This window comes from Doryrhamphus excisus, linkage group LG18, assembly GCF_037039965.1.
Source record: "Doryrhamphus excisus strain RoL-2023G ecotype Guam linkage group LG18, RoL_Dexc_Guam_v1.1, whole genome shotgun sequence".
Classification (NCBI taxonomy): Eukaryota; Metazoa; Chordata; class Actinopteri; order Syngnathiformes; family Syngnathidae; genus Doryrhamphus; species Doryrhamphus excisus.
Genome location: NC_136374.1, coordinates 12,107,954 through 12,133,972, shown reverse-complemented (window position 1 = coordinate 12,133,972; position 26,019 = coordinate 12,107,954). Strand labels below are relative to the sequence as shown.

Genomic DNA, 26,019 nt, shown 5'->3' with positions numbered 1-26,019 from the left:
TCCTGCATCGCTGTCAACCGAGCTGCGTTCCTAAAATAGCAGCACGGGTTAGTGCAGCAGGATGAAACGTATTCAAATGAGCCTTCTCTCCCCTCGCAATTCTGCCGGGATTGTTATCCCACAATGAAAGAAACGATAAGCTAGCTTTGACCCAAAATTAACCTCCAGGCATGATCAAACTCTGCATATCCATTAAGTAAGACACAAACAAACACTCTTCTGCGTTGATAGCAGTGGACTCTAAGTATGGATCCCGGTGTCTCCAGCTCACCCTAATGCTGCATTTGCATAATTAGCCAACGCTCGATGCAGACTGCAGTGCAAGAAACATGGAATAAAAAGGCAGCGAGATGAAAGATCTCCCTCTTGTTTCATCAGCTGATCAAAATTCAGAGTGAAGAAGCCAGTTTGAGGAAAGAGAAGAGGACAATTTGTCTCCTGGGTGTATTCCTCTAACATTCCATCTAAAGCACACTGGGAAGTGAGACTTCTGATGCGATCCCCATAGCTTTAATATCAGTATTTCTGTTTTTTTGTTTTTTTTTTTAAAGTGTGCACTGTGGCCTCAGCCAATCGGAAGCGTTGATAATGAGGACACCCATTTCCTGTTTGCCAGAATCACAACAAGAATTGAGGTTAAGATCAAAATGAAAGGCAAGATTGAAGGGGCGTCACTAAATTGTATTTGTGTTGTAATCAACTCTCACATGAATCTCTTTGCATGGAAATGCAAACAACATTTGTCGAGCGCAATTTCATGTCCGTTATGGGCCCTATTATGGGCTTTTTTTTCTGCAATTTCTCGACATGAAAGTGATGTTTGTTGGCTCCCTCTTTGTCAGATCTCATTTTAAAAGTAATACATTACCTATGTATTTGTATCATTTATGTACATTTATGTTATAAAGTCTACGAAAAGGCAGAACAGATCAAAATGTAACTGTTCCAAATAGCTTTAGAATTTAAAATCAACAGGGTTGCATTAAATGCAAAAAAAGGTTTTTCAGTCAGGATGGCCACAAATGATAAAGAGATTTTCAAATAATTCACATAAAAATTAAATCTAATTTAGACTAAACTACCAATCATATAATTTATTTATTTGTATTACCTTATCATTTAATCAAATTATTTAATTTATTTTTAATTTAAGAATTATAATTTTTTTATTAAAAAATATATAATTCTTAAATCATTTATTTAGTCGTTTATTTAAAATAAATGACTAAAACAAACTAAATAATATCAAAAACAATACATGTATTTATGTATTACATTATTATTATTATTATTGTTGTTGTTGTTGTTGTTGTTAATTGGAGTAGTGTTGTTGTTGTTTTTTTTAATTTATAAATAACATAATACTTTTTAATACTTTTTGTTTTTGTGGAGGAAATAAAGCTGCTGTTTTCTATGGGCAGAAATCTAAAATAATAAAAGTAGCAGAAAGTCTGTTTCTCACCAGGAGCAGCTCAATGGCCCCCAGGATGTACATGGCTCCAGCGTAGGTGGTCCCCAGGTAGAAGCAAATGCCCACCGCTCCCCCAAACTCAGGGCCCAGTGAGCGGGATATCATGTAGTACGAGCCTCCAGCTACACAAAGACAGCAACACAACTTTATCATATAACAAGTTACATTTACTACTTAATTATGGGCATGCACTGCAATGCAGGTCCCCACTGACAGCTGCCAAGCGGCAGTGAATGGGGGCAGAGCAGAGCATTTTAGACAAATGAGAAAAATGGCAAAAAAAATAGGTAAAAATTTGAAAATGAGAAAACAAGAAACATGAGAAAACAAGAAAAATGACAAAATTAAGAAAAATAAAAAAATGGGAAAGGGAGAAAATGAGAAAAATTAGAAAAGTGAAAAATTTTGAAAAACAACAAAAATGCTTGAGAATGTGGTCATTTATTTACTACCTTTTTCCTACTTTTTTCTCATGCTTTGAACCTAATTTGTGGCCATGTTCTGGTCTCGCAACATCACTCCGCACTTCGTTGGTGCGCCCTTATCATGGAGAACACATGAAGAGGTGTGTGTGTGATGCAGCTTTCAGGTTGAAGGTCAATCAGGTGATCAACATCCGGGATTCATTAAATTATGTCATTTTTTTGTCCATTTGTGCTGATGTGTGGACTACCCACACTGAAAACTTTCTAGATCTTCCAGAATCTGCACCTATTCCAGCTGTATTCCCTTGGATTTCCAAGATGGTCCTAAGTACCATAATACTTCTGGACTACTGCTGAACCCCACTTTCTAAATTTGTAGGTAGGAGTTGGATGAATAAAGCCTTTGGGGAGCTAATTGAAAAGTTGTTAGGAGCTACTTATTATGATGGCAGCCCTATTTGCATTATTTCCTATAGGAAAAACAAATCAGAGATGGACCAGTGATCCTAAACGGATTGTGTTTCACCTTTAGAAGTTGCATCACTGTTGATTTTCTGTTCCTGCTAGCCAGAAAAAGCCATCAATGTTTAATGAGAAGCACACTTGGAGAGCTTTGGCCAACAGCCATACCTCTTATGTCAACTTTAAGGATCAATATTGACAATAAATCGTACACTTTAAAAGGATAGTTCAAATTTTTGACATGAAGTTGTATGACATTCCCATCAGCAGTGTAGGGAATCAATGGTGCCTCTTTCCCCACTTCGTCCTATGGGCCGAGTTCTGGTTGGTCAATGCTGAGGGAAGTAATTCCGGCTAGTTGGTGGGGTCTCTTAAGCTGTGCCGCTTCTAGCTATGGGCAGAACTACTTTCGATCAGAACTTGGCTCATGGGACAAGGTGGGGGAAAGTCAACGTTGATGCACTACACTGCTAATGGTCATGTCATACAACCTCATGTAAAAAAAATCTAAACTATTCCTTTATTATAGTGACTATGCAGTGGAATTTCTTTAGCGATGCAAAAAAACAGCACAAACTACTCACATTATTTATAAAATATCAACGTTCGGCATACGCCTTCAAAAAAAGCATTTTAATATCAGACTTAACCTCCAGAATGTACTTGGAAACTTGATAATATAACACAATAAAACCCTTAAAGTCAAATAAAACTTGCTATTCAAATCATTTGGAGAAAATCCCCAGCTCACTGAGCATCTTTTCTTTGCTTTTTCTTTGGCTTTTTATGAAGGTTTGTGATGCTGTCATATATTGCTACCTTGTGATGGCAAAGTGGAACAATGTTATGTCAATCATATGGAACCTATCCATTTATGGAACTTTATTTGTGGCCATCGAAAATGCCCTCACATGTGGCTCAGTTTTGTTTACAAATTATACGGTCACGTCATTATGTCTCCCTCACTCCAAATACTCCAATACTGACGACAAATATTGCAATTCATTATGTATTTACATACCCATGCGCATTTTTACCAACACAAATATCATGTAGCTTAAAGTGTAACTGCTAATAACTTGGAAATGCATGGAAATAAACATTAGTCTCCATGAACGTTGATTACTTTTACTTTATTTTACTTTTACTGTGTGAAATTTCACATGTGTTTAATTACTTTTACATCTATATGACAGTTCAGCATGTTAACATTTTACTTAAACCTGTACTCTTAATAAAGTTTTATATTATGGTGGTGACATTTTGACCCTGTAAGATGTTTCGAAGTAACCCAGAAGTCCCAAAGGGAAAACATTTGCGCACCAATTAGCATCCCCCGTACTTGTATTTGTACTTATGCTTCACTTCCTAATTGCTGATTATTGTGCGTGCTTTTTCTAATTCTGTGCAAATGAAGAAACTATAAATAAACAACGAGCAGCATCCTGGCAGTGAGTCCACTTCTAATTGGCTGACACTTCCACACTTCAAAGGTGCTAATTCCCTCTGACCCGCACGACACTAAACTGCAGCGCGTTCATACTACATGAACGCATCTTTTGCATGCAAGTTGTATTTTTGTTTGTGTGCGAGTAACGTTCAGTCACAACAAGTCAAAGTACACACTGACGCTTTAAACAGCGACGGCAAGCTGAGCACGGTGCACCTTGCCAAGTGCAATCAGCGGAAAAAAAGAGAAATTGAGACAGCCTCAAACTGCGACGTCTGCTCACCCACCTGGCACGACTCCATTAGTGGCGATGGCGCTCATTGAGATGGCCGTCAGCATGGTCTGCAGAGGGGACAGAGACATGAAAATGTAGTTAAGACTATTTTAAATACAATTTGCAGTAGAAAATCATTTGCACATTTCACTGCATTTTATCAAAGTATAAACACCATATGTGTGCGTCTTCATTTCTGGAAAAATAACAGCTTGATCAAAACTAAAATATGACAAAATAAACCACACACAAAAGGAAAAAGTTGTAAGCATGGTAGCAATACTAAAATGGCTACATTTGCATGCAAATGATTATAGCTAATACACTGCATGCATCTGTCAACAGTTGCTTTTGAAGTTTTTCCAGAAAATTATAGGAAATAAGGGAAATTCTTGTCTTCCCCAATAATTCTCACCATAATTAATTTCTTGGCTAAATAGCAGCTTAACATACAAGACAAAATCACAAAACTAGCTTGCTTGTGTAACGCGGACCAGCCCTGAACCTTGCATGGGCTTGACCCCACGTCCCCACTGATTGACAGATAAGTCTAGGAGCGCTAGCCAGTGGGCCAAAAGCCTTGAACTATTCTTAAAGCATCAGGGAGTAAGATTTAAACAACATATTATCAAGCAGTAACACTAGCTGGCATCCATAGCACTAGCAGGGTAGCAATAGCATGTAAAATGGCTACATTAGCCTGGCATTTTATTCTCGGCTAAATGCTAGCTTAACCTAAAATATGAAAAAAAACACAAAGAAGTCTTCAAAAAAAACAACAAATTGACTTTCTAGCCTGCTACCATGAGGCAATACTGTACTATTACTGTGGTATGCTAAGTTAACATGCTAACATTAGCATGCCAATGAACATACTGTAGCTAACATGGCGTTTAGCTTCTTCTAGCATGATTCCATTGCTAATGGTTTCCACACATAACGTAACATACCAGGGTTCACTTCCACCCTCGGCCATCTCTGTGTGGAGTTTGCATGTTCTCCCCGTGCATGCGTGGGTTTTCTCCGGGTACTCCGGTTTCCTCCCACATTCCAAAAACATGCTAGGTTAATTAGCGACTCCAAATTGTCCATAGGTATGAATGTGAGTGTGAATGGTTGTTTGTCTATATGTGCCCTGTGATTGGCTAGCGACCAGTCCAGGGTGTACCCCGCCTCTCGCCCGAAGACAGCTGGGATAGGCTCCAGCACCCCCGCGACCCTCGTGAGGAAAAAGCGGTAGAAAATGAATGAATGAATGAACATGTGGATATAAGTTGACAAGGTCTTAGTAGGAAAATGAAAAATGCTTAAGCAAAGTGGCTGCTGATTAGATGAATAATAAAGCCAGAAGGCTCCACGGTCAGCCATGATGACAAGTTTAATAAAACTCCGGTGTGGACTGAGATGGAAAAACGAGAAGAAATGTACGTCCATGCAAGAATAGAGACAGCCAGCCCGACTCCATCATTGCTGCCCCGAAGAAAGAGAGAGAGAGAAAAAGAAAAAGCAAGTGGAGGAACGTTCCGCAAGAGAAAGAATGACAAATGGAGGAAGGAGAGATGGTGTGTGACGCTGGCATTAAGATTTCATGGAGCGCTAACATGCTATTGTTGAATTTGGGAGTGACTTTTCAAATTACTGGCACATGAAAAGGAGGATGAGTCAAGACATGATGGCGTCCTTGTTATGGTGCTATTATGTAATAGCGTAGACCATACTCTGTTTGACCAAAAAGGAGAAAGAACAATGCAGAAAGGATAACCGTGAATACTCAAATTTAATAGCTCAGGAAAAAAAAAAAAATCCCTCACATCCAAATGCCCAAATGATGACATAAATGCTCAATTTAACGTTACGTAACAACCAATAGACAAGGGACACAGCAGCTGCAGCACATTGTAGCATACTAGCTAGCTAACATAACTGCTGTAAAGCATTTAGAGTCAATTAGAGAATGCTATGTTTTATTTTCCACTTTCTCATGCGCTCAAAACCATTATTAATAGTTTGGGAAATAACAGCCTTACCGTCTTCCAATAAACGCCCCACCTACAATTACAGCATTTAATAAAAGATGATCTATCAACTCATCTGACCCTGTAAAGGTTCTTAGGGTCCGTATGCAAGTATGACCGGGCTCTGTTCGTCCCCCTTTAATCTGGTCCTAATGAGGCCACAAGCTCCTCTCCCGCCACAGCAGATAACGCCGTAATTGTTTAAGTGTTTTATCTGATGGCACGTAGAGGTTACTAGTCAGCCGCATACTCAATCAAGCAGTCACCAACTTCCGCCATGCGGTGGTGCCACAAGGCACTGTCTAACTCTAGGGCACTCAAACTGGAACTCTATTCTGGAATATTTCAGCAGAACGTAAAGTTTTTGTCAATGATTTTGTCCATAAGTGGGTTTTGACAAAAAGGGTCTGTCTTACGTCTTATATTAGGTTCCGTACTGTAACAGGAAACATTCTTGTACAGTATATAGGACAATAATCCTTTCTTCTTTCTCTTTCGCCTTTTCCCTTCAGGGGTCGCCACAGCAAAGGGTCCTCATTTGTCTCGCTCACATCAACTACCCTCATGTCCTCCTTCACTACATCCATAAACCTCCTGTTTGGTCTTCCTCTACGCCTCCTACCTGGCAGCTCTAAATGCAGCATCCTTCTACCAATATATTCACTATCTCTCCTCTGGACATGTCGCAACCATCTCAGTCTGGCCTCTCTGACTTTATCTCCAAGGCCTCTAACATGTAATGTCCCTCTGACGTACTCCGTCCTGATCCTATCCATCCTGGTCACTCCCAATGAGAACCTCAGCATCCCCTTAATGGACTTAATATATTAATATATTTAATTAAGTCCATTCAGTTCATACATTCATACAGGTAATGGATGAACTGAATGGACTTAATTAAATATATTAATATATTAATGAACTTAATATATTAATATATTTAATTAAGTCCATTCAGTTCATATATTCATACAGGTAATGGATGAACTGAATGGACTTAATTAAATATATTAATATATTAACGAACTTAATATATTAATATATTTAATTAAGTCCATTCAGTTCATACATCCATACAGGTAATGGATGAACTGAATGGACTTAATTAAATATATTAATATGTTAAGTCCATTAAGAGGATCCTGAGGGTCTCATTGGGAGTGACCAGGATGGATAGGATCAGGACAGAGTACATCAGAGGGACATTACATGTTAGAGACCTGTATACATTCATACAGATAATGGATGAACTGAATGGACTTAATTAAATATATTAATATATTAAGTCCATTAAGAGGATGCTGAGGGTCTCATTGGGAGTGACCAGGATGGATAGGATCAGGAACGAGTACATCAGAGGGACATTACATGATAGAGGCCTTGGAGATAAAGTCAGAGAGGCCAGACTGAGATGGTTCGGACATGTCCAGAGGAGAGATAGAATAAATTAAAACAGACCGTTTTGGCAGGAAGCACAAATCAAAGGAAATACAGCTGGAATAGGTGCAGATTCTGGAAAATCTAAAAAAGGAGACCAGAAGTCAATACAAAGAAAAATTAGCATAATAGGTAATAGTTTAAGCTATCTGCATTCCAGCATCAATGCTAGCTAGGTTTTGGACAGCGCATTTTTATACACGGTTGTGGGACATCTCATATTTAAAATAGATGAAAAACATGGAACCTTAATCATTTCTAATTAGAATTTTATTGTGCCTTTGCTTTCAGTGCCATCTGCTTTTTCTACTACTAGCTGCTAAATTTCACGAGTTAAACGTACAACTGTGTCGGCATGTCCACCTAGAGCGCCAAAGACACTTTATGTCTGCTCCAGTCCAGATCTAACAGCCCAACATGGCCTTTGGTCAACCTTGGGAGTATTAAGAGGAGATTGCTTCTGACAGAAGAGTGTCCTGCTTTGCACGAAAGCCTTGCTTCATTAGCATGCTTCATTACTCCCATTGTGGATATGACTGCAGCGGGAGTCTACTTGCATCCTGGTGGATGTCTGAGGATGAACCAAAATGTCTTTCAGGTGTAGAAGACAGTGGGTAGAAGAGGAGTGCGTACAGATGCATGCCAAAAAGGAGGAAGGGAGACAGGATTGATTAAGAATAGGAATGGGGGAATCAAAAGCCGGGGAGGAAATAATGTGAGAGCTAAATGAAAAAAGGCTTGCAGAAAATTGAGGAAGCGTAAGAGATGAGAGTAAAAAAAAAAAAAAAAATAAAAAAAAGACGATGAAACATCCGCAGCATTTAAATGAGTCACATCACAGGGCAGGAACGCAACCCCACCCAGCCGCATTCGGATTCAAGACCTGGAAGTAATGAGGACGACTTCACAACAGACGACTTTCCATCTCGGATATTAAACCTCATTGTGTCCGAGCCTGCATTCATTATCTAGGATAGAAATACGCTAGAATAGAGCGCCCTAGCCAACACGGTTTGCAGTGATGTGTGTGTGTGTGTGTACATGTGTGTGTGTTTCTACAGTTAATGCTGAGCCGAGCTTTCACATTGATCACAAGATAATAAATGTGGCTCGTTAATGTTCACAGCTATATGTCATCAAATGTAGAGCTAAAATCACAAGTAAAAATGAATAACAAGAGAATAACCTCACAATACAGTATTACAAGAATAATATGTAGTATTAGGAGAAACGTATTTGTTGCAGTTATCATACAAATACAGGAGGTCGAGTCAGAACATGTAGGTCTTGAAGGAACAGTTCTCCAGTGGTTTCGGTCCTATTTATCTGGAAGGTCATATTTTGTCACTATGGCTAGTATTGGTTGGGGTGTGCCTCAAAGCACCATTTCGAGCCCAGCCTTGTTTGCACTGTACCTACATTTTCTACCACTTATCCTCACGAGGGTTGCGGGGGTGCTGGAGCCCATCCCAGCTGTCTTCGGGCGAGAGGCGGGGTACACCCTGGACTGGTCGCCAGCCAATCACTGGGCACATTTAGACAAACAACCATTCACACTCACATTCATACCTATGGACAATTTGGAGTCGCCAATTAACCAATTATTAAATTATTAAATAACCAATTATTATTATTATTATTATTATTATTATTATTATTATTATTATTATTATTATTATTATTATTATTTTTTTTTTTTTATTTTTTATTTTTTATTTTTTATTTTTTATTTTTATTATTATTATTAATGGGTATGTTTGTGTGCTGTACAGCACTTTGGGTAGTTACAGTAACTGTTGGATATGTGCAATATACTGGAAATAAATTTGACCTTCACCGACACAAAAGACGTGAAGGACATATAAAATATATTGATAAAAGATTAAATACAATAATTAAATGAGCAACATTTTTACTTTTATCTCTGTGGTTGTCTTGCAGATCTTTCTACTCAATTTTGTCCCAGACTATTGGAAGGATAACCTCCTCGTAACAGCAGATGGACTCCATGACCCCTCTAGCATTCATTATCGTTCAAAAATCTTTATTCTTAATAATGATTATGAGAGCTGAACCGTTGAGACCAAAAGACCGGTCATGTCAAATAATATAAATATTATGAGAAGAAAGCTGTAGTAGTGCAAAATTATTCACTTTATTTAAACATATTGAAGTTATCACCATTAATTTAGGCTTTTGTGTAATTTACAGACCAATTAATTATTAACCTACACAATTATTACAGCACAAATATTGATAGAGCAAAACAAATATTTTTCTCCTGTCAGTCAAAAGTGGGGTCACACTCTCTCACTATGCTCTGACCATGGATGGACGGGACATCTTTGGTGCCTATGTGTGAACATATGTACTATACATATGTACAGTGAATGTACATACATGCATACGTGCGCACTGCTGTGGTGCGTAGCTCGCAGTCCCCCTGAGGGGTGGGTGGTGATATGTTATGTAAGGTGCATAAGAGGATGCAGAGGAGATAGTAGGGTTGGGTGAGGGTCTTTGCACACCGTTCATGCTCAGGCTTATCACCCTGAGGCGTGTGTAACTGATAAGAAAAGTGTGTGTACGTGCGTGTGAGTGAGAGAGAGAGAGAGAGAGAGAGAGAGAGAGAGAAAAAGAGAGAGGAAATTTGAGCGTGTGCTTGTGCTCCTGTCAGCGTCAGCCAGATCTGATCTTGTTTTTCTCTCTTTGCACACTGTTTTCATCACGCTTACAAGATCAATAGAAACAGGGATGGATTGCGAGCAAATACAAGCATCGGAAATGTGTCCAAGTACAAATCTAAAAAGCAGTGACAAAAAAAAAAACAAAAAAAATGCAGCGTCAAGAGCGAGAGACAATTGGGGAAAACATATTGCTGCTGCTGCTGTTGTATGTGTGTAAGCAAGTTTGCCATGGTCGGGATTTGAGGGGGTTGTTCTATAAATACACCCGATGCTGGAGGAGAATCTAGGCTAGGCACACACACGCAAACACACACACACTCGCACACATGCTAACTTACAGTCCTGATAAAATGCACAGTGAAAACCAGAGAAGACATGACAGTTTAAATTCAAGTGCTATTATTGTGGTCAAAATATATAGCTAGTATATATGTATAATGTCCGAGGTGCCACAAGATAACGAGACACAAGATTGGTTCTATGAGAATGTGACAAGAATTTAACATTAGGATTAAAAAAAAAAAAATGACGATATATTGCAATGAATGTACTTATTCCATTTCTACTATCTTACCTTGCATTGCTCCTAATGAGACTACAATCTTTAGCACTCTGTGTATGACTGACAACAGGGCTCACTCCGTTCATGCCGTTTTTCTATAAAACAAATGCGCCAAGGTGCTGAATGCTCAAAAGACGAGGAAAACAAACACGCTTACACATGGCAATATACTGAGACCAGCAAAATGATTGAGTTCATTTGAATTTCTTGTGTGATTCGTTGATTTATTTATTATCATCACAGTACTAGTGCCCATGAGAAATCTTATCACCTTTTAATTTTGCAAGATCTTGTGATCTTCAGGATCAGGATCGACTGCCGATCTGCTGTATTTTGAAGATCATCATCATATTATTTTGGTTTGGTGAGTGGATGTTGTACTACCGTTCATTTTGCCATAATACAGGCTTAGCAAACAGCATTAGCTATACGCTAACCTGCAAAACGGAGGCATGTATTGCTAGTAACACACTGTTAATGAATTGACTGGCTGCAGAAATAAATGTGTGCAAATAGGATCTTGTCATTGGCTGGACACTTATCATTGCTTGTTGTTCCCTGTCATGCTTTGCAAAAATAAAGAATAAAGAATAAATTATGTATTTATTTAATTTACTTTTGAGATTCGATTGTATTTTATGCGCTAAGAGTGAGAGCAGTGAGCGATTGCAGTGGGTGTTCTATGGAATACACGGAGTTCCTGAGAAATTTCAAGTTAGAGGTTAGAGGTTCCGAAGAAGCACTCACACAGAAGAACTTAGGCAAACAAATACAACACACTACTTACAGTGGTGCAGCACATAAAGACGATAATGAAGGTCCCGATGATCCCGCCGATGCCAACCAGCCAGGTCATCCTGAGGAAGAGGATGACTCCGAAGATGTTTTGGATGCAGGGCATATAGACACCCATCAGTGTGCCAAGCTGAGGGGCCTGCAGAGGAGACATAAGAAAGAGATAATGAAGCACAATACAATTACAATACATTATACAGTACAGTACATTTTATATTTGATTGGTACTGCCAACGATATACTGTAAATGATCCCAATGAAGATGCTGTTCAGTTTACCAGGGTGGCTCTTATAGTCGCCAGGTATGAGATTGTTACGGTGTGGCTGTAGGCAATGTCCTGATGTACAAAAATGTTGTAGCATGAGTGCATCCAGCAGCACTGTCTACCTCTGCTCACCAATTATTCCCTGTTTCTATGCTGTTTAGGTATATAATAATAATAATATTAATAATAATAATATATATTACATTATTATACTATTATATTATTATATTATTATATTATTATATTATTACATTATTATATTATTATATTACTATATTACTATATTATTATATTATTATATTATTATATTATTATATTATTATATTATTATATTATTATATTATATAAAAATAATAACAATAAAAATGTATTATTGTTTTTATTAATATAATAATAATTATTGTTATTACTTCTACTACTACTACTACTAATAATAATAATAATAATTACCACATGAATGGGAAATATATAACAAAATGCATTGAAATTTGCAAAAAAAAAAAACATTTAGAAACACAATGGCCAAGACAATGTTCTCTGTCCTTTGTTTTCATGGCACTCAGCAGCACTGCTGTAATTAAACACTCTGATTTCCAACTGACGGGTCCTTGGGGGTGGGGGGTTAATATATATCTTAACACACCAGCACTCAGGTGCTCGCCCGTGTTGCTCGACCTTTATAAAAAAAAAAAACTTGAGGAGGCTATTCATCTGATTAAAGTCAAATCTTGAAAATGTTAAAAGAGGATGAAGGTTGGTATTTTTAGGTGTTTTTATTCAAATTCAAGAAGATTATTTTTAAGAAGGAGTCAAAGAGGTGTCTATTGGTATCTATTGTTAGGCCCTATCTTACTTTTAGAAAAGCTTTGGAATGTCAGCATGTTAAAATAAAATTATTACACAATACAATGATGTGCTCTCAAAGATGCATAAATCTCTTGCAAGTACACAAAACAAAAACAAACAAACAATGGAGACCCAAAATCAAGCAGATTTGAATGTTGAATGTCTTCCGTGTTGACTTAGTGTGCATCAATGTATTTGATTGATGTAAATCAAATTCATTCATTTTCTACTGCTTTTCCTCACAAGGGTCAAACAACCATTCACACTCACATTCATACCTATGGACAATTTGGAGTCACCAATTAACCTAGCATGTTTTTGGAATGTGGGAGGAAACCGCAGTACCCGGCGAAAACCCACGCATGCACGGGGAGAACATGCAAACTCCACACAGAGATGGCCAAGGCTGGAATTGAACCCTGGTCTCCTAGCTGTGAGGTCTGCGTGCTAACTAACTCGACCAACATGTGAATCAAATATTCCAAATTAAATATTCCAAACATCTGCTGGTTATAGGTTATTTTTACACATTAGATTTAATGAAAAGCTTGTAAAATATACAGTACTACAGTACTACTAAATTACTCTCATTTCGTTTTACTGCCATTTTAACAATGCTTTTGGTGTGTGCTGGGTTCACATTTGAGTTAACCGAACCAGTCTACAGTTCATTGAGCACAAGCAGTCTGGATGGATGATTCCATTCAGACTGGACCAAAATAATTGTTTGTTTTTTAGAACCCAACCAAACATGTGTGGTGTGAACGCAACCCAAATAAGAGACAGCTTTTCTCTGCTGTGCAGCCTAGCTGTGCAGAGATGGCTAATAGCCGCTGCGAGGGCTCACACTGACCTCCAAAGTGGCATCTTGAGAATTGGAGCTCGACAATACACTCGAAGCGGCTACATTGGTCCCAAACAGATGTGTACATGATCAAAACGAGTGGATTTATTGAGAGCAACGTGGTAACAAATTGAACACTTGTGTATGCATTGAATCAATGAGCCTGTTGAAGGGGGGTGGGGGGGTGGTGTGTGCTCTGGCTCTTATCGAAAGCACCGCTTTTTCTATTTGCCTTCAATTGGTGTTTCATTTGCGGATGAGGGATTGCAGTCCTGACACAGAGACCCCCCCATCACACACACACACACACACACACACACACACACGGAATAGGTTCAGTTAGCAGGCCAGGAGCCAGCAGCGGGATGATTTCCCCAGGGAGCCAGCCACCGTGAGCTGCTGCACAGCCACAGGTAGGCCAGCAGGGCACCACAGAGCTAGCTGCGGGGCAACAGCTGCCTGCCTACCCTCACGTTCCCCCCAGGGGGGCCTGCAGAATGGAAGGCTCAGGTGGTGCACCCTTTGATATATTTGCAGCGGTACTAAATTCAGCTTCCTCACGCTCTGCCTCTCGCGAGCCACTAGCCACTCACCACCACACTCAGATATAAAGTCAATGAAGTCACATCCAAATCACTTCAGGTTCTTTGTAATCAAGTAGTACTTTTTGGTTTTATTGGGTTTCCAGTGGAAAATGTCAAATATCCGAACCGTACCACTGTCCAGTACCCTTATGGCTGTACCTGAGCATACTCAGCTTTAATAGCTTTCTTTCTTATACAAATGGAACATTCATTCATTCATTTTTTATACCGATTTTATTTTATACTCAAGAGAGTCACGGGGGTATGCTGGAACCTATCCCTACTGACGGGCAAGAGGCGGGGTACACCCTGGACTGATCGCCAGCCAATCGTAGTGCAATATTACAACAAAGGTGTAATTTAAAATATGATGTTAAAAAAGGATCAGTTGCACGGCGGTCGAGTGGTTAGCACGCAGACCTCACAGCTAGAAAACCAGGGTTCAATTCCACTCCGATGGTACTCCAATTTCTTCCCACATTCTAAAAACATGCTAGGTTAATTGGCGACTCCAAATTGTCCATAGGTATGAATGTGAGTGTCAATGGTTGTTTGTCTATATGTGCCCTGTGATTGGCTGGCGACCAATCGACAGCGGGAGAAAATGAATGAATGAATGCTGAAAAAGGATCGGCTGCACGGCAGTCGAATGGTTAGCGCGCAGACCTCACAGCTAGGAGGCCAGGGTTCAATTCCACCCTCGGCCATCTCTGTGTGTAGTTTGCATGTTCTCCCCACACATGCACGGGGCGAACACTCCACATGGAGTGGGTTTTCTCCACACAGAGCACCCCCCCACGACCCTCGTGAGGATAAGCGGTAGAAAATGAATGAATGAATGTGAAAAAAGGGAACAAAGTTATATATTATTGGAAATAAGTCATATTTTTTGAATTGTAACTGTCCAAATTGTAACTATAAGAGATCCAGACCAACCTCTGATTAATTAATTGATTGATTAGTTGTTTATGTATGAAACAAAATGAAATTGTTTCCCTAATTTTCCCCAAAAATCTGATTTATGAGAGATAGAGGCTTATAATTGGCTTGTTTTTTTTAGCATTATAACTAGATAGCAGACATTTTTCCCACATTTGCCTGTGGATATCTACTGAATTGCTCCCCTGAACAGACTGTAGAGGGGAAAAAAAAGTGAGAGCAACTCCATATCTTTGCTACATCGCAGGGGAAAAAGGAAATGGGGTTCAAATGGTGACACATTTTACGTCCACGGGCTAGAGATAAGGAAAGGTGCAGAAGGTCAATATCCAGAGGAACCTGTTGGGGGCTGATGGAATGAAGTGTCATCACCTTAATGACAAATTCCAGCAAGATTATTTCTTATTGGATGCTTGAATATCACACTTGATCGTGTCATAAAGATTCATAAAGCGAACACCTTGATGCATTCATGTTTGATTTTTAATTCAGGCGAGTGTACAGGTAACTAAATGGCACTTGCGGGGGCAGATGAAGGAGAGCCTGAGGGCGAGGTTGTTGTAACACCGTCGCCACACTTGGCTGGACAAAACGGGAGTCGATAGAGCAAATGTGTTTCTGCTCAGGTGTGCTGAATTATTAAATAGATTGTGTCCCATCATCCGCCCCTCCCCACCCACCCCCCCTTGCTTCTGAAGCTGAACGTCCTCTGTGGTGCTCCGTCCTCACCGTCGCTGCATATATAGTACAGTGTCGACTAGTAACTAGAATATTCTAGGCTGCAGACAGTGGTCCAAACCCCTATGAGCTATGCTATCAAATTCCAGGCTAACAGGCATACTGAATCTTTTGCCTTCATGAATTCATAAATCCAGGTCGGCAGTGAACCTTTATCTTGCAAAAAGACTTTTATTTTTGAGAACAAATTATTTTAAAAATGTTTTAAAAAAGGCTTTATGATGAAATGGAGACAGGAAAATGTATGCTGTGTCTGAATTTGCACACACAAAAAAATCTCTGTCTATATAAAAAACATCATTTTGGCCAATCAGAGGCCTGAAAAAGCGACCACAGCTAATTTGGCCGTCCATATTTTGATGTACGGTAACACTCAATTCCTTTATTTCTGCTGCAGATTGAAACTACTTGGACATCACAAGATGTATGTGAGACCAGAGAGCAACAATTCAGCTTTTTACATCTGGATAGAACATTTGGTAATGGTAATGGTAATGGTTTTATTTCATTTGAACATGCATCAGATTACAATTGAATGCATCCCATAATCAGTTCACAGTTCCACATGTCCAAAACGAGTAGGAAGAAGCAAAGCTTATCAAATCCTACCCCTCCATCTGGTACTTTTACAATCACTAACTGTTACATTTGTTCACTTCCTGCTTTCCATAATATTTTTTAATAATGCACCTCATACCGAAGTACAAGGTGATTATTTTGCTTTTCAAATCACCAATTTTTCAAGTATTGGAACATACAGTATGCGTTTTGTCCTATGTATGTCCTATATTACTTTGTTTATTCAATCAATAAATATCACTGAATGTCAATGTTCAGTTTCAGATTAGATGGTTTTCCCTGTACGGACTGCATTTAGAGGTGAAAACAACATAACAAGAGTTGTCTACAGGGTAAAACAATGGTCACAAACATTGCATATAATGTAACAGACGTCGAACAGGCATTGTGAGAGCTGTCAAGAAAGACCCTCAAAACATTCATAGTAAGAACAGCACCAACCTGCAGAGGGATGTCACCATCTACTGTTCAGTTGAAAGCCCTAGTTTTAACGTGATCCGGTTCCTTGCACTTTCTACGGTTTTTGACGCCTCTGTGGCACCGTGGAGCTTTTTCATGAGTGTACTATATGCTTTAGCAAATGGCGGCAAGTGCAACAATCCCACCAAGTGTGTTGCATTATTTGTCTGGTGCCGCTGCAGGTGCAGAGGAAAGCCAAAGTCGAAAAAGATGACTACAAACCAGGAGCGGAGATATAAAAAATGTATGATTTAAGATTTAAAATTCACTTTAAAAAGGTTTGAATGTTTCATGAATGCTTTTCTTTGTATATTTGTGTTAGTTCTGGTGATATGAGATCACCAGGAGTGACCCTGACTGGAGACATTGTGATGTGTCTGTCACATTTGATGAATTGAGTGATGAAAAATCAATAATGGAAGCAGGTTTGGCTTGAGGCAAATGAAACAATAATCCCATGTGGCAATAATCTCTCTATGTGTGAGAAGACAATATGTGAGCTGTGAAATGTCACTTACGCTGCTGTAACACAAGGCGACATTAATCAAGATAGATGCTCGTCAAGGCTGCTGATGGGAATACTGATCCCATGCTCCAGCCAAATGAGCAGGAGAGGTGGAGGAACGTGTGTGTGTGTGTGTGTGTGTGTGTGTGTTGGGGAGCTTTCCGGACAATAAAACACACAGAAGGGAAACAGTGTTAATGTAGGAGAACATGGAGGCTGTAAAACAACAGGGTGGCGAAAAGCTTCTGTAACAATTGTCAAGAGTGCTGGACTAGAAGATTATTTGAAATAGTTGAGACAATAAGGAGCAATACTTTTTTAGTGATATACCGTATTTTCCACACAATAAAGCGCAACATATTATAAAACGCCAACAAAAGCTGTTTTTACTTTAAACAGGCAAAAATCAAGCTGTACTTTTTCCACATGAACTTGGTCGACCTCCAGACGTCTCCCTCATGTCAAATAACAACCAATCTGCTAATCTTGCTTTTCACACCGCCGAACAAAGCAAGGCGATGCCTCCTCCCCTGAAGCTGATGATGAGGGAGAAGCAGAGCGCAGACGAGCGAGAAATGGAGAGAGGGAAGATGATGGGACGAGCGAGTGCAACGGGTCGGCTGAATGTAAAGCCTCTCGAGGTGATGGAAAGATTGGTGCTGCTGATTGGCCGAGCAGCGTGCATGCATACTAATTAAAGCGTTAGTGGGTATAGGGTGACGGGAGGGAGATTAGACCTGCACCGTGGGATGAGGGACAGAAAAAATGGTGCAACGACTGAAAAACGAGGCAATGTAGCACCAATAAAGAGCTAAACAACACTGAAATCCCTCAGCTGCGGAAGAGAAAACAGCAATTTAAAGGGCTGATGCACGCAAATATATCTGAAGCAGTGCTGAGTATTCCTAATAAACACAATATAGCTTGACTGAAGACTTGTAAAGCAACAGGACTGTTTTTTTTCTGCCTTCCTGCTGAACTGAATGCAACAATTCAATTTGTCAAATGGCATCTACATGTTGTGTTTTACCAAAATGAATTCCATCGGTGTAGATTAAATAAAGCTAAGGGCAACAAAGAGGCAATTCTCAAACCCGTGCTTGTAAAAGAAAACTATTTGGATACCAATAAAACCGTTACCTTAGTTGCTCGGACAAGGCATTAAAACACTATTTTCATTTGTCACATGTGTTTTTTTTGCTCTCATCCCATTTAACTCAATTTGCTAGTTAGCAAAGCCATCAGCCCCTCACGGTGTAAATACTTTCTGCAAAAGTGACTTTTTAATGATGTTCTCACAGTAGTATGTGTCCACAGAGCCTCGTTATGAGGACTAAATGTGAAGGGGGGAAAAAAAATCTCTCTTCTCCATCACTTGTGTGCTCCAAATGCTTGCTGATGAAATTGCAGCTTTTCATGACATCATGGAGGACACAAGCTATTAAACAAACAAACGGAAAAAAAAAAACAGGTTAAGGATGTTACGATCAGGCTTTTATGCTACCGAACCCGTTAATCCATGAGTGAAATCGGCCAATACAGATTTTTTTCTTGTGAGAGCTACTTTTACAAAATGAAAATTATGAAAATTATTTATTTTCATAGCTTATTTCAAGCCAAAAAAAAGCCAATATGCTTGTTTTACCAAAATGCTGGTATCCACAACTCACGTTTTGTATTTCACAATGCATTTATTTTAAGTCTTCTCACATTATTAACTGAAAACTTGAATGAAAAGCAGGTTTATCCACCTCTGGTGGGTCCCTCCAGCTGCATCCGCTGCCTTCTGACGCTCAGATGTAACCGACTTACTTGTCTGTGCCCGGAGAGGAGCACAATACTCATTCATAACACTCGTCGTGCATCACACATCATCCAGAATAGCGCAGCACGCACACAACAAAAGTTCCTCCTGCACTAAAAGTGCTACATAGTGTCTGCATGCTCCCAAATCTGTACTGAGGGGATACTCATCCCCAAATTTTGCCAACACTCACAAGTAGAGTGGGCTGTACACTGCGACAAACGGGGGATTACTAGATTTTCACCTTTTCAGTATATTATTATGGGAACTCTGATACCTTAAAATTGATTTTAAAAAACACAACATGGGGCCTACTTCTGACAGTCAAATGGAGCATTATTAGCAGAATTGTCCTATTGGATGTAATAAAATTGCGGCCATAAGATTGTAACTAATGTGTGGGCACAAGCACTTTATTAAGCCTAGAAATAAGATATTTGAATAAGTTATAGTTTTAAAAGCTCCATGAATCACTAATAACAGTTTATAATGGAGAGAGAGTGGAAAGTTTCTAGCCTGTCAATCTTTTTTTTTTTCCCTGTCGGTATTCTAAATCCCTGGTTTGTATTACCGTGTGGTGTCTTAAATGTCACTCACTAATGAGCTGTCGTCGCATTATCCCTTGCTCTTTTCTGTCGTCTGGGTGGCAGCAGGAAGGAGTTCTGTACAGCTTTGTTACACACAACTCACCGGCTATATTTATCTTGGTAGACATGGCAAAATGAAATAACAAGCCATGTTAACCAAGCCGGTGACACCAAAATAATGAGTGATTCTTGCAAGTCATTGAAGGCGAAGCCCGGTTTTAGACATGCTCTAGAGTCACTTGGACAGTGACAGGATGACAGCTTTCCACGACACTATGACCCTCCCTGTCTGACCAGGTGTTCCATCAACGCCCACTTGATATTGGCCTCTCTAGTCACATGTCACTTTTACATTCCTTTCCTCGTGGACTGGAACACTTTCACTCGCCGTTTTCTCTTCGTCCTCACCTTGACTCTGATGGCTAGCGATGCCTTTAGATGCCAGCCTGATACGCAGTCCTTTACTTAACCAACTTGTCCTTTGGCATTTTTATCTGATGGTTCCGCTAAGGATAGAATGTACCACATTGAACCATGCATGTAGTACGCATTCATTTTCTATACCACTTAATCCTGCATGTAGTGCTTTTAGTAAGCCCTATTGTCTGTAACACGTGCCATATATCACATTCAGCCACAGAACATTAAAGGAAAGCTGCATTAAAAAAAAAATATGTCCATCATCCACAATCCTTACGTGAAACAAAAACATGTATTTCCCTTTGCTATGCATTCAAGATAGTCGCAGTTTTCACAAACCTGGCGGCTCCTCTGATGGGGATTAGCCTATTTCGTTTATAAAGTCCCCTAAAAAGCCGTCTAGGACTACATTAAAAAGCCATAGCATTTCAGTATGTAGAATCAAACTATGGAATGGATTGAGTAAGGACCTCAAACAATGCACAACAATGATCCAATTCAAGAAACAATACAAGCAGTTGATGTTTGCTAAATACAAGGATGAAGAGTCTTGAACCAGTCATGATGTGCTATATATATCACTATATTGACACTTACTATGGTACACATTATGTCATTGTATGGTCATATCACCTCGTACTTCGTTATGGGACAAAAAATTACAAAATTTAAAAATTACAAAAAAAACCCAACAAAACCTTAAACTTTATTATGGAAAGCAGGAAGTGAACAAATGTTACTGATTGTAAAAGTACCAGATGGAGGGGTAGGATTTAATAAGCTTTGCTTCTTCCTACTCCTTTTGGACATGTGGAACTGTGAACTGGTTATGTGATGCATTCAATTGTAATCTGATGCATCTTTAAATGAAATAAAACCAAATTTGGTAATTACCATTACCAAAAACATCCAAAACCCGCCAAAGACAAACAACCATTCACACTCACATTCATACCTATGGACAATTTGGAGTCGCCAATTAACCTAGCATGTTTTTGGAATGTGGGAGGAAACCGGAGTACCCGGAGAAAACCCACGCATGCACGGGGAGAACATGCAAACTCCACACAGAGATGGCCGAGGGTGGAATTGAACCCTCATCTCTTTGCTGTGAGGTCTGCATGCTAACCACTCGACTACCGTGCCGCCCAGATAAAATGTTAACACGGTAAAAAGAAAATCACATTAATCTAGCAAGCTAGCTAGCAGCAGTGAGAGAAGCAGAAGAAATTGTGAGCCAGGCAAAATGTGTAAACAAAGATGGTAGAGAAGTCGATCGAATGCGATTGAAACGTGAGCGATCACACACTCTGGTTTAGATTGTGACAAGCTGTCTTTAACCGATTCTACAATTTGCACATTATTTGTCATTCTCACGGTAATACGGGTCAAAGTGCGTCACATAAATATTAGCCGAAAAATACGACCACACAGTTGCAGTCTGGAGCTACGTTAAGTTACTTTCAACTGAAATGCAGCTCATGAAATACAATTGCTGTTTAGCTGCAGTACAGCAAATAAATGAGCAGCTTCCATCCGGATCATAATTGATGTAAACACAATTATATGATTATTCATGAGCACCAAGCAAAATGTGTACAATTGATGCATTCTATAACAGCAGGCAAAATATAGGAGACTTAATCTACTATAAAATTATTCAGTTGACATCTTAAAAAAAAAAAGGAACTAATGAGCATGTCAAATGCTAATGATCTGTGCAATCAATCAGCTTGGTGATGGCTGTGTAAGGTCTCCTCTTCCTATTAATTACTGACTATGGAATTTACATCAGGATTATTCACACACCACAGCAGCCATGGAAAGAACTGTGGATGTAAAGTACATTATGCGTATTCTATGCACGTGTACACTCGCTTAGATGCTTCGTCGACTGCATTTGAACAGTATGTGAAAAAATGGAAAACACATCCCAGAGTGTAGTGGAGTGTGGAAGTGTGCCTGATGTTGTGACCTGATGGAGTGTGTTTCGTGTTTTTAAAGTACCTTGACGGGTTTCTTGCGGGATGACTCGGCCTCGTTGTTCTCGGCCTCCTCATGCTCCTTGCTACCCTGCGGCAGGTTGGAGTAGTTGGCCAGGCTGCTGAGCAGAGAAGACACCATGGGGCTGGTGTCCATCTCTTCCTACATGCACACAACAAAACAACAACATTGGTCTTTTAGAATTTTGTTATTATAAAAATAACATTTTTAAGACATTCAATTCAACCATCTATACATGAAAAAATAACATTATAGCCACCTTTACACTCATATTACGCAATATAGTCAATGTAATCTGAGTAAATAAGCAAAAATAAAAGCTGTGTTCGAAACCGCATTCTAACTACTACATACTTCCATTCCCATACTATCCACAAGTTGAAGTTTGCATCTGACTACTTCATGCGCAACTCGAGGTTTAACAGTGTAAGGTAAATGAAAGGTGTTTACAGCAGGGGTGCCGATTATATTGATCGTGAATGCAGTGTGGGTCAATCGCATAAACATCACTTTCTAGATGTCATGTGACATCAGTCATCTGGCATTAAGCTCCCCTCCTGGTTCACTATTGCTCCCCACTGGGAAAGATTAAGCGGTGAGTGGCGGGGTTTATTATTCTGACGACGGATAAAGTACCTCAGCAGTAAGATTCATATACTCTATCAATGACAAAAGTAATCTGTTCACTTGTAGCAGTTAGTTACTACGTACACTAATGCTCAAAAGTTTGGGAACACTTGGAAATGTTTTTGGGCCAGTCTGAAATATGGCTTTTTCTTGGCAATCCTTTCATGAAGTCCAGCATCCTGAAGTCGCTGCTTCACAGTTGATACTGACGCTGGTGTTTGACGGCTACTATTTAGTTCAGCTGCCAGGTGACGACCTGTGACCCGTTTTTGTCTTAAACGACACACTCTCAGATATTTGTCTTCATGCATCGTTTTTCCGTCCTTGTTAGACCCAGTTTGTGCTGCTCTCTGAAGGGAGTAGTTAACAGCATGGTAAGAGATTTTAGTTTTAGTTTAGATTTTTAGATGGTTTTTCTAATAATCTATTAGCCTTATAAAGTGATGAACTTGGATTAGCAGCCATAACAGGAGATTGATGCAGAGGACTGACAGTTGTTGATAGTAGGCCTCTATGCAAAAATGTAGATTGTTCTTTGAAAATCATTGGATTAATTTTAACTGTTTGTGAAATGGATAAAAATGTTTGTGAAATGCATGAAAATGTGTTTTTATTTGGAAAACAAAGAAATTTTGAGCGGTAGTGTATATATAGTTATATGTATATAGTTAAAAGAAGGCAACTGTTTGTTGGCTTGGCTTTACGTTCTGAACTCCACTATAGAAATGTATGTTTTATATACTTCCATTGTTAAATTATTATTTCATGATTCATTGGAAAAAGTTCCCATTGCTGAAAATATTTTAAAATACATTGTATTTTGCATAATAATTTCCATTTATTGTATATCTGTCATGTTTGATAGCAAATGCTAACTTAATGTAATACATAAACTAATAAAGACTACATAGCTGACTGACTGGTAACAATTTTATGTATAATAAGGTACGATATGTAGAAACACTACATTCAAATGTATGTTTGCATGTCTGCATTGCGCAGATGTTGAGAATGTTACACATATATATTTTGGTAGGATATAAATGCAAAGGCTATCGCACATTTCCTCTATTCTGTTAATATTCTACGTGACCATTTCAGCTGCTGAGATTTCAGACAAATTGCCTCCTTCATGTTTATCCCTGCACCCGTGTGAGATTAGCTTGTGCATTAACCCAGCGCTCCTGCGTGCCCTTCACACAGTTGTTACCGACATCGATCGCTGGTCAGTCAGGGCCTCTGCTTAAATTGTGAGAACAAGCACATCCTCCTTTTTTTTTTTTTTTTTTTTCAGTGTGTACCTCAAAGAGGGCCATGTGTTTGCCATCGTACTGTTGACTCTTCTCTGCCGCTGCATCGCTGCTGTTGATGAAGGGGCTGCTCTCCTTGGGGTTATTGTCACCTGCAAGAAACATTTAGAGCATTTAGCATGCGTTCACAAGTGTTTGGTTCGGTTATTCTGCTTGGTTAAGTGTGAACGTGATCATCGGATTTACTCATAAGTGTTCCAGTGAACGCTACAAGGTCCACTATACGGACCGGTGTTACAATAACAGCCAAAGGCATTCAGAAATGGAAAATGTATAAGAGAAAATACATTGCGACACTAGCCATGTTTACATGGACACAAATATTCCAATTCCATTCGGGTTATTTGCTCAAACGGAAAGAATGTAACCTTTGTATACACCTCATTCCGAAAGAAAAGTGCCAATCCGAATGAATATATAATCGGATTTACAGGGGTGGAATATTCCTTTCCCCAATACAATTGAGGTATCTTGTACCCGCTCAATCGGAAAGTTGTCAGGGTCCGTTCTTTCAGCGCATGCTCAGCTGTAACGTAACACGCAGACACTCTCGTCCGACATCTTCGATGAATCACGTGATGTTTACGTTTTACTGCCCCATTGACTATTCCGTTTGAGTATAGCAGTACATGTAGACAGGAGATTGGAATATTCCTTTCCGTGTATACACTGATTTCTGGTACATCATTCGGAAAGAAGAAAATCTTTCCGAATGTAAAATCTAAGCCGGTAAATGTAACAGAATGTAGAAGTAACCAACATATTCAACACAGTAGACTTGAGTTACATCATATAATATGCTAGGAAATCTGTCCAGTTACTATGTAGACTTTCATCCCAGGACAAAAACACCAGTGGAAAATGCTAAATGAACCGCACAAAAGATTTTTTTTTTTGTGGTCCGGACCACAGAACCAAACCCCGACTGTGAACGCAGCCTTGGACTTTCACAGGAAGTGCTTTACAAAAGCAGGCATGCGTGATGCCAGAAGAGGTGGCGAGGTTGGCCATGGACATAAAGTGGCCACAGTCGGACTTTTATGGAGAAAAATGACCGTGGCTAATGAAGTGTGTGCTGACAATATGCTGGCTGTTATATAGAGTATTCCATATGGCCTCAATCAGAGTCTGAACAGTAGACACTGAAATGTCCACACTGCAGTTTCCCGTCCTCAAATAAGCTTTTGAGGACAATCGCATGTCTTATATATACAGTATGTCTTATATACAGTATATTTGACCTTATGCAGGCTTGTGTTCAGGGCAAACGCAATTCATCTACGTCATTAAGCAGCTCATTGACTGACTATTGATTGACAACTCCCTTTAAGACTGGAGTCAAGAAATCTTATCAAGACCTTATCAAAAAAACATTGTCTGGAGAAGGCAGGAAGGAAGGCCACAATTGAGTAGCAGCCATGACAGCAAATGAAGGCTGTCGGGTGCAAAAAAGCATATCTTGTTTGCGGCCTGGCCCGGGGAACGTCTCCTCGAGGAGACAACAGATTGCTCTCCCTCTGGCTCTCCGTGTTGGCCCGAGTGCCGCAAGACCCGGTTTATTTATAGCCGCTACACAGTGGCCATGTGGCGTGACGCGAGGGCACGGCAAGTGACAGAAACGAGCAAATGAGGCTCTCGGATGACGTTAGGCATACAAAAACATTAAAAAAAAAAAGCTCTGAGGGATGAGGAACCAAAAGAATATATCTTTTTGGTAAGAGTGGTATTTGAGTATCTTGATTATTACCAATACTATACAGTATGTATAGTATTAGTAGTATACCACTCTTGCACTAATTAACTATCCATTTTCTGTACCACTTATCCTCACAAGGGTTGCGGTCATACTGGAGCCTATCCCAGCTGCCTTCAGGCGAGAGGCGGGGTACACTCCGGACTGGTCGCCAGCCAATCACAGGGCACATATAG

The 26,019-nt window shown here is 39.5% G+C and overlaps 1 protein-coding gene across 5 annotated transcripts in view; it reads right to left on the bottom strand.

The window, feature by feature from the left end:
* Nucleotides 1–26,019, bottom strand: part of slc12a5a (solute carrier family 12 member 5a) — a 131,438-nt gene that overhangs the window by 13,353 nt on the left and 92,066 nt on the right. For all 5 annotated transcript variants that reach the window (XM_058054698.2, XM_058054699.2, XM_078798488.1 and 2 more), the window contains exons 2-6: nt 24,082–24,182; nt 22,157–22,294; nt 11,571–11,717; nt 4,096–4,150; nt 1,463–1,593 (exon numbers count right to left, since the gene is read on the bottom strand). In XM_058054698.2, coding sequence (XP_057910681.1) covers nt 1,463–1,593; nt 4,096–4,150; nt 11,571–11,717; nt 22,157–22,294; nt 24,082–24,182 — 572 coding nt within the window. The remainder of the gene's footprint in view (nt 1–1,462; nt 1,594–4,095; nt 4,151–11,570; nt 11,718–22,156; nt 22,295–24,081; nt 24,183–26,019) is intronic.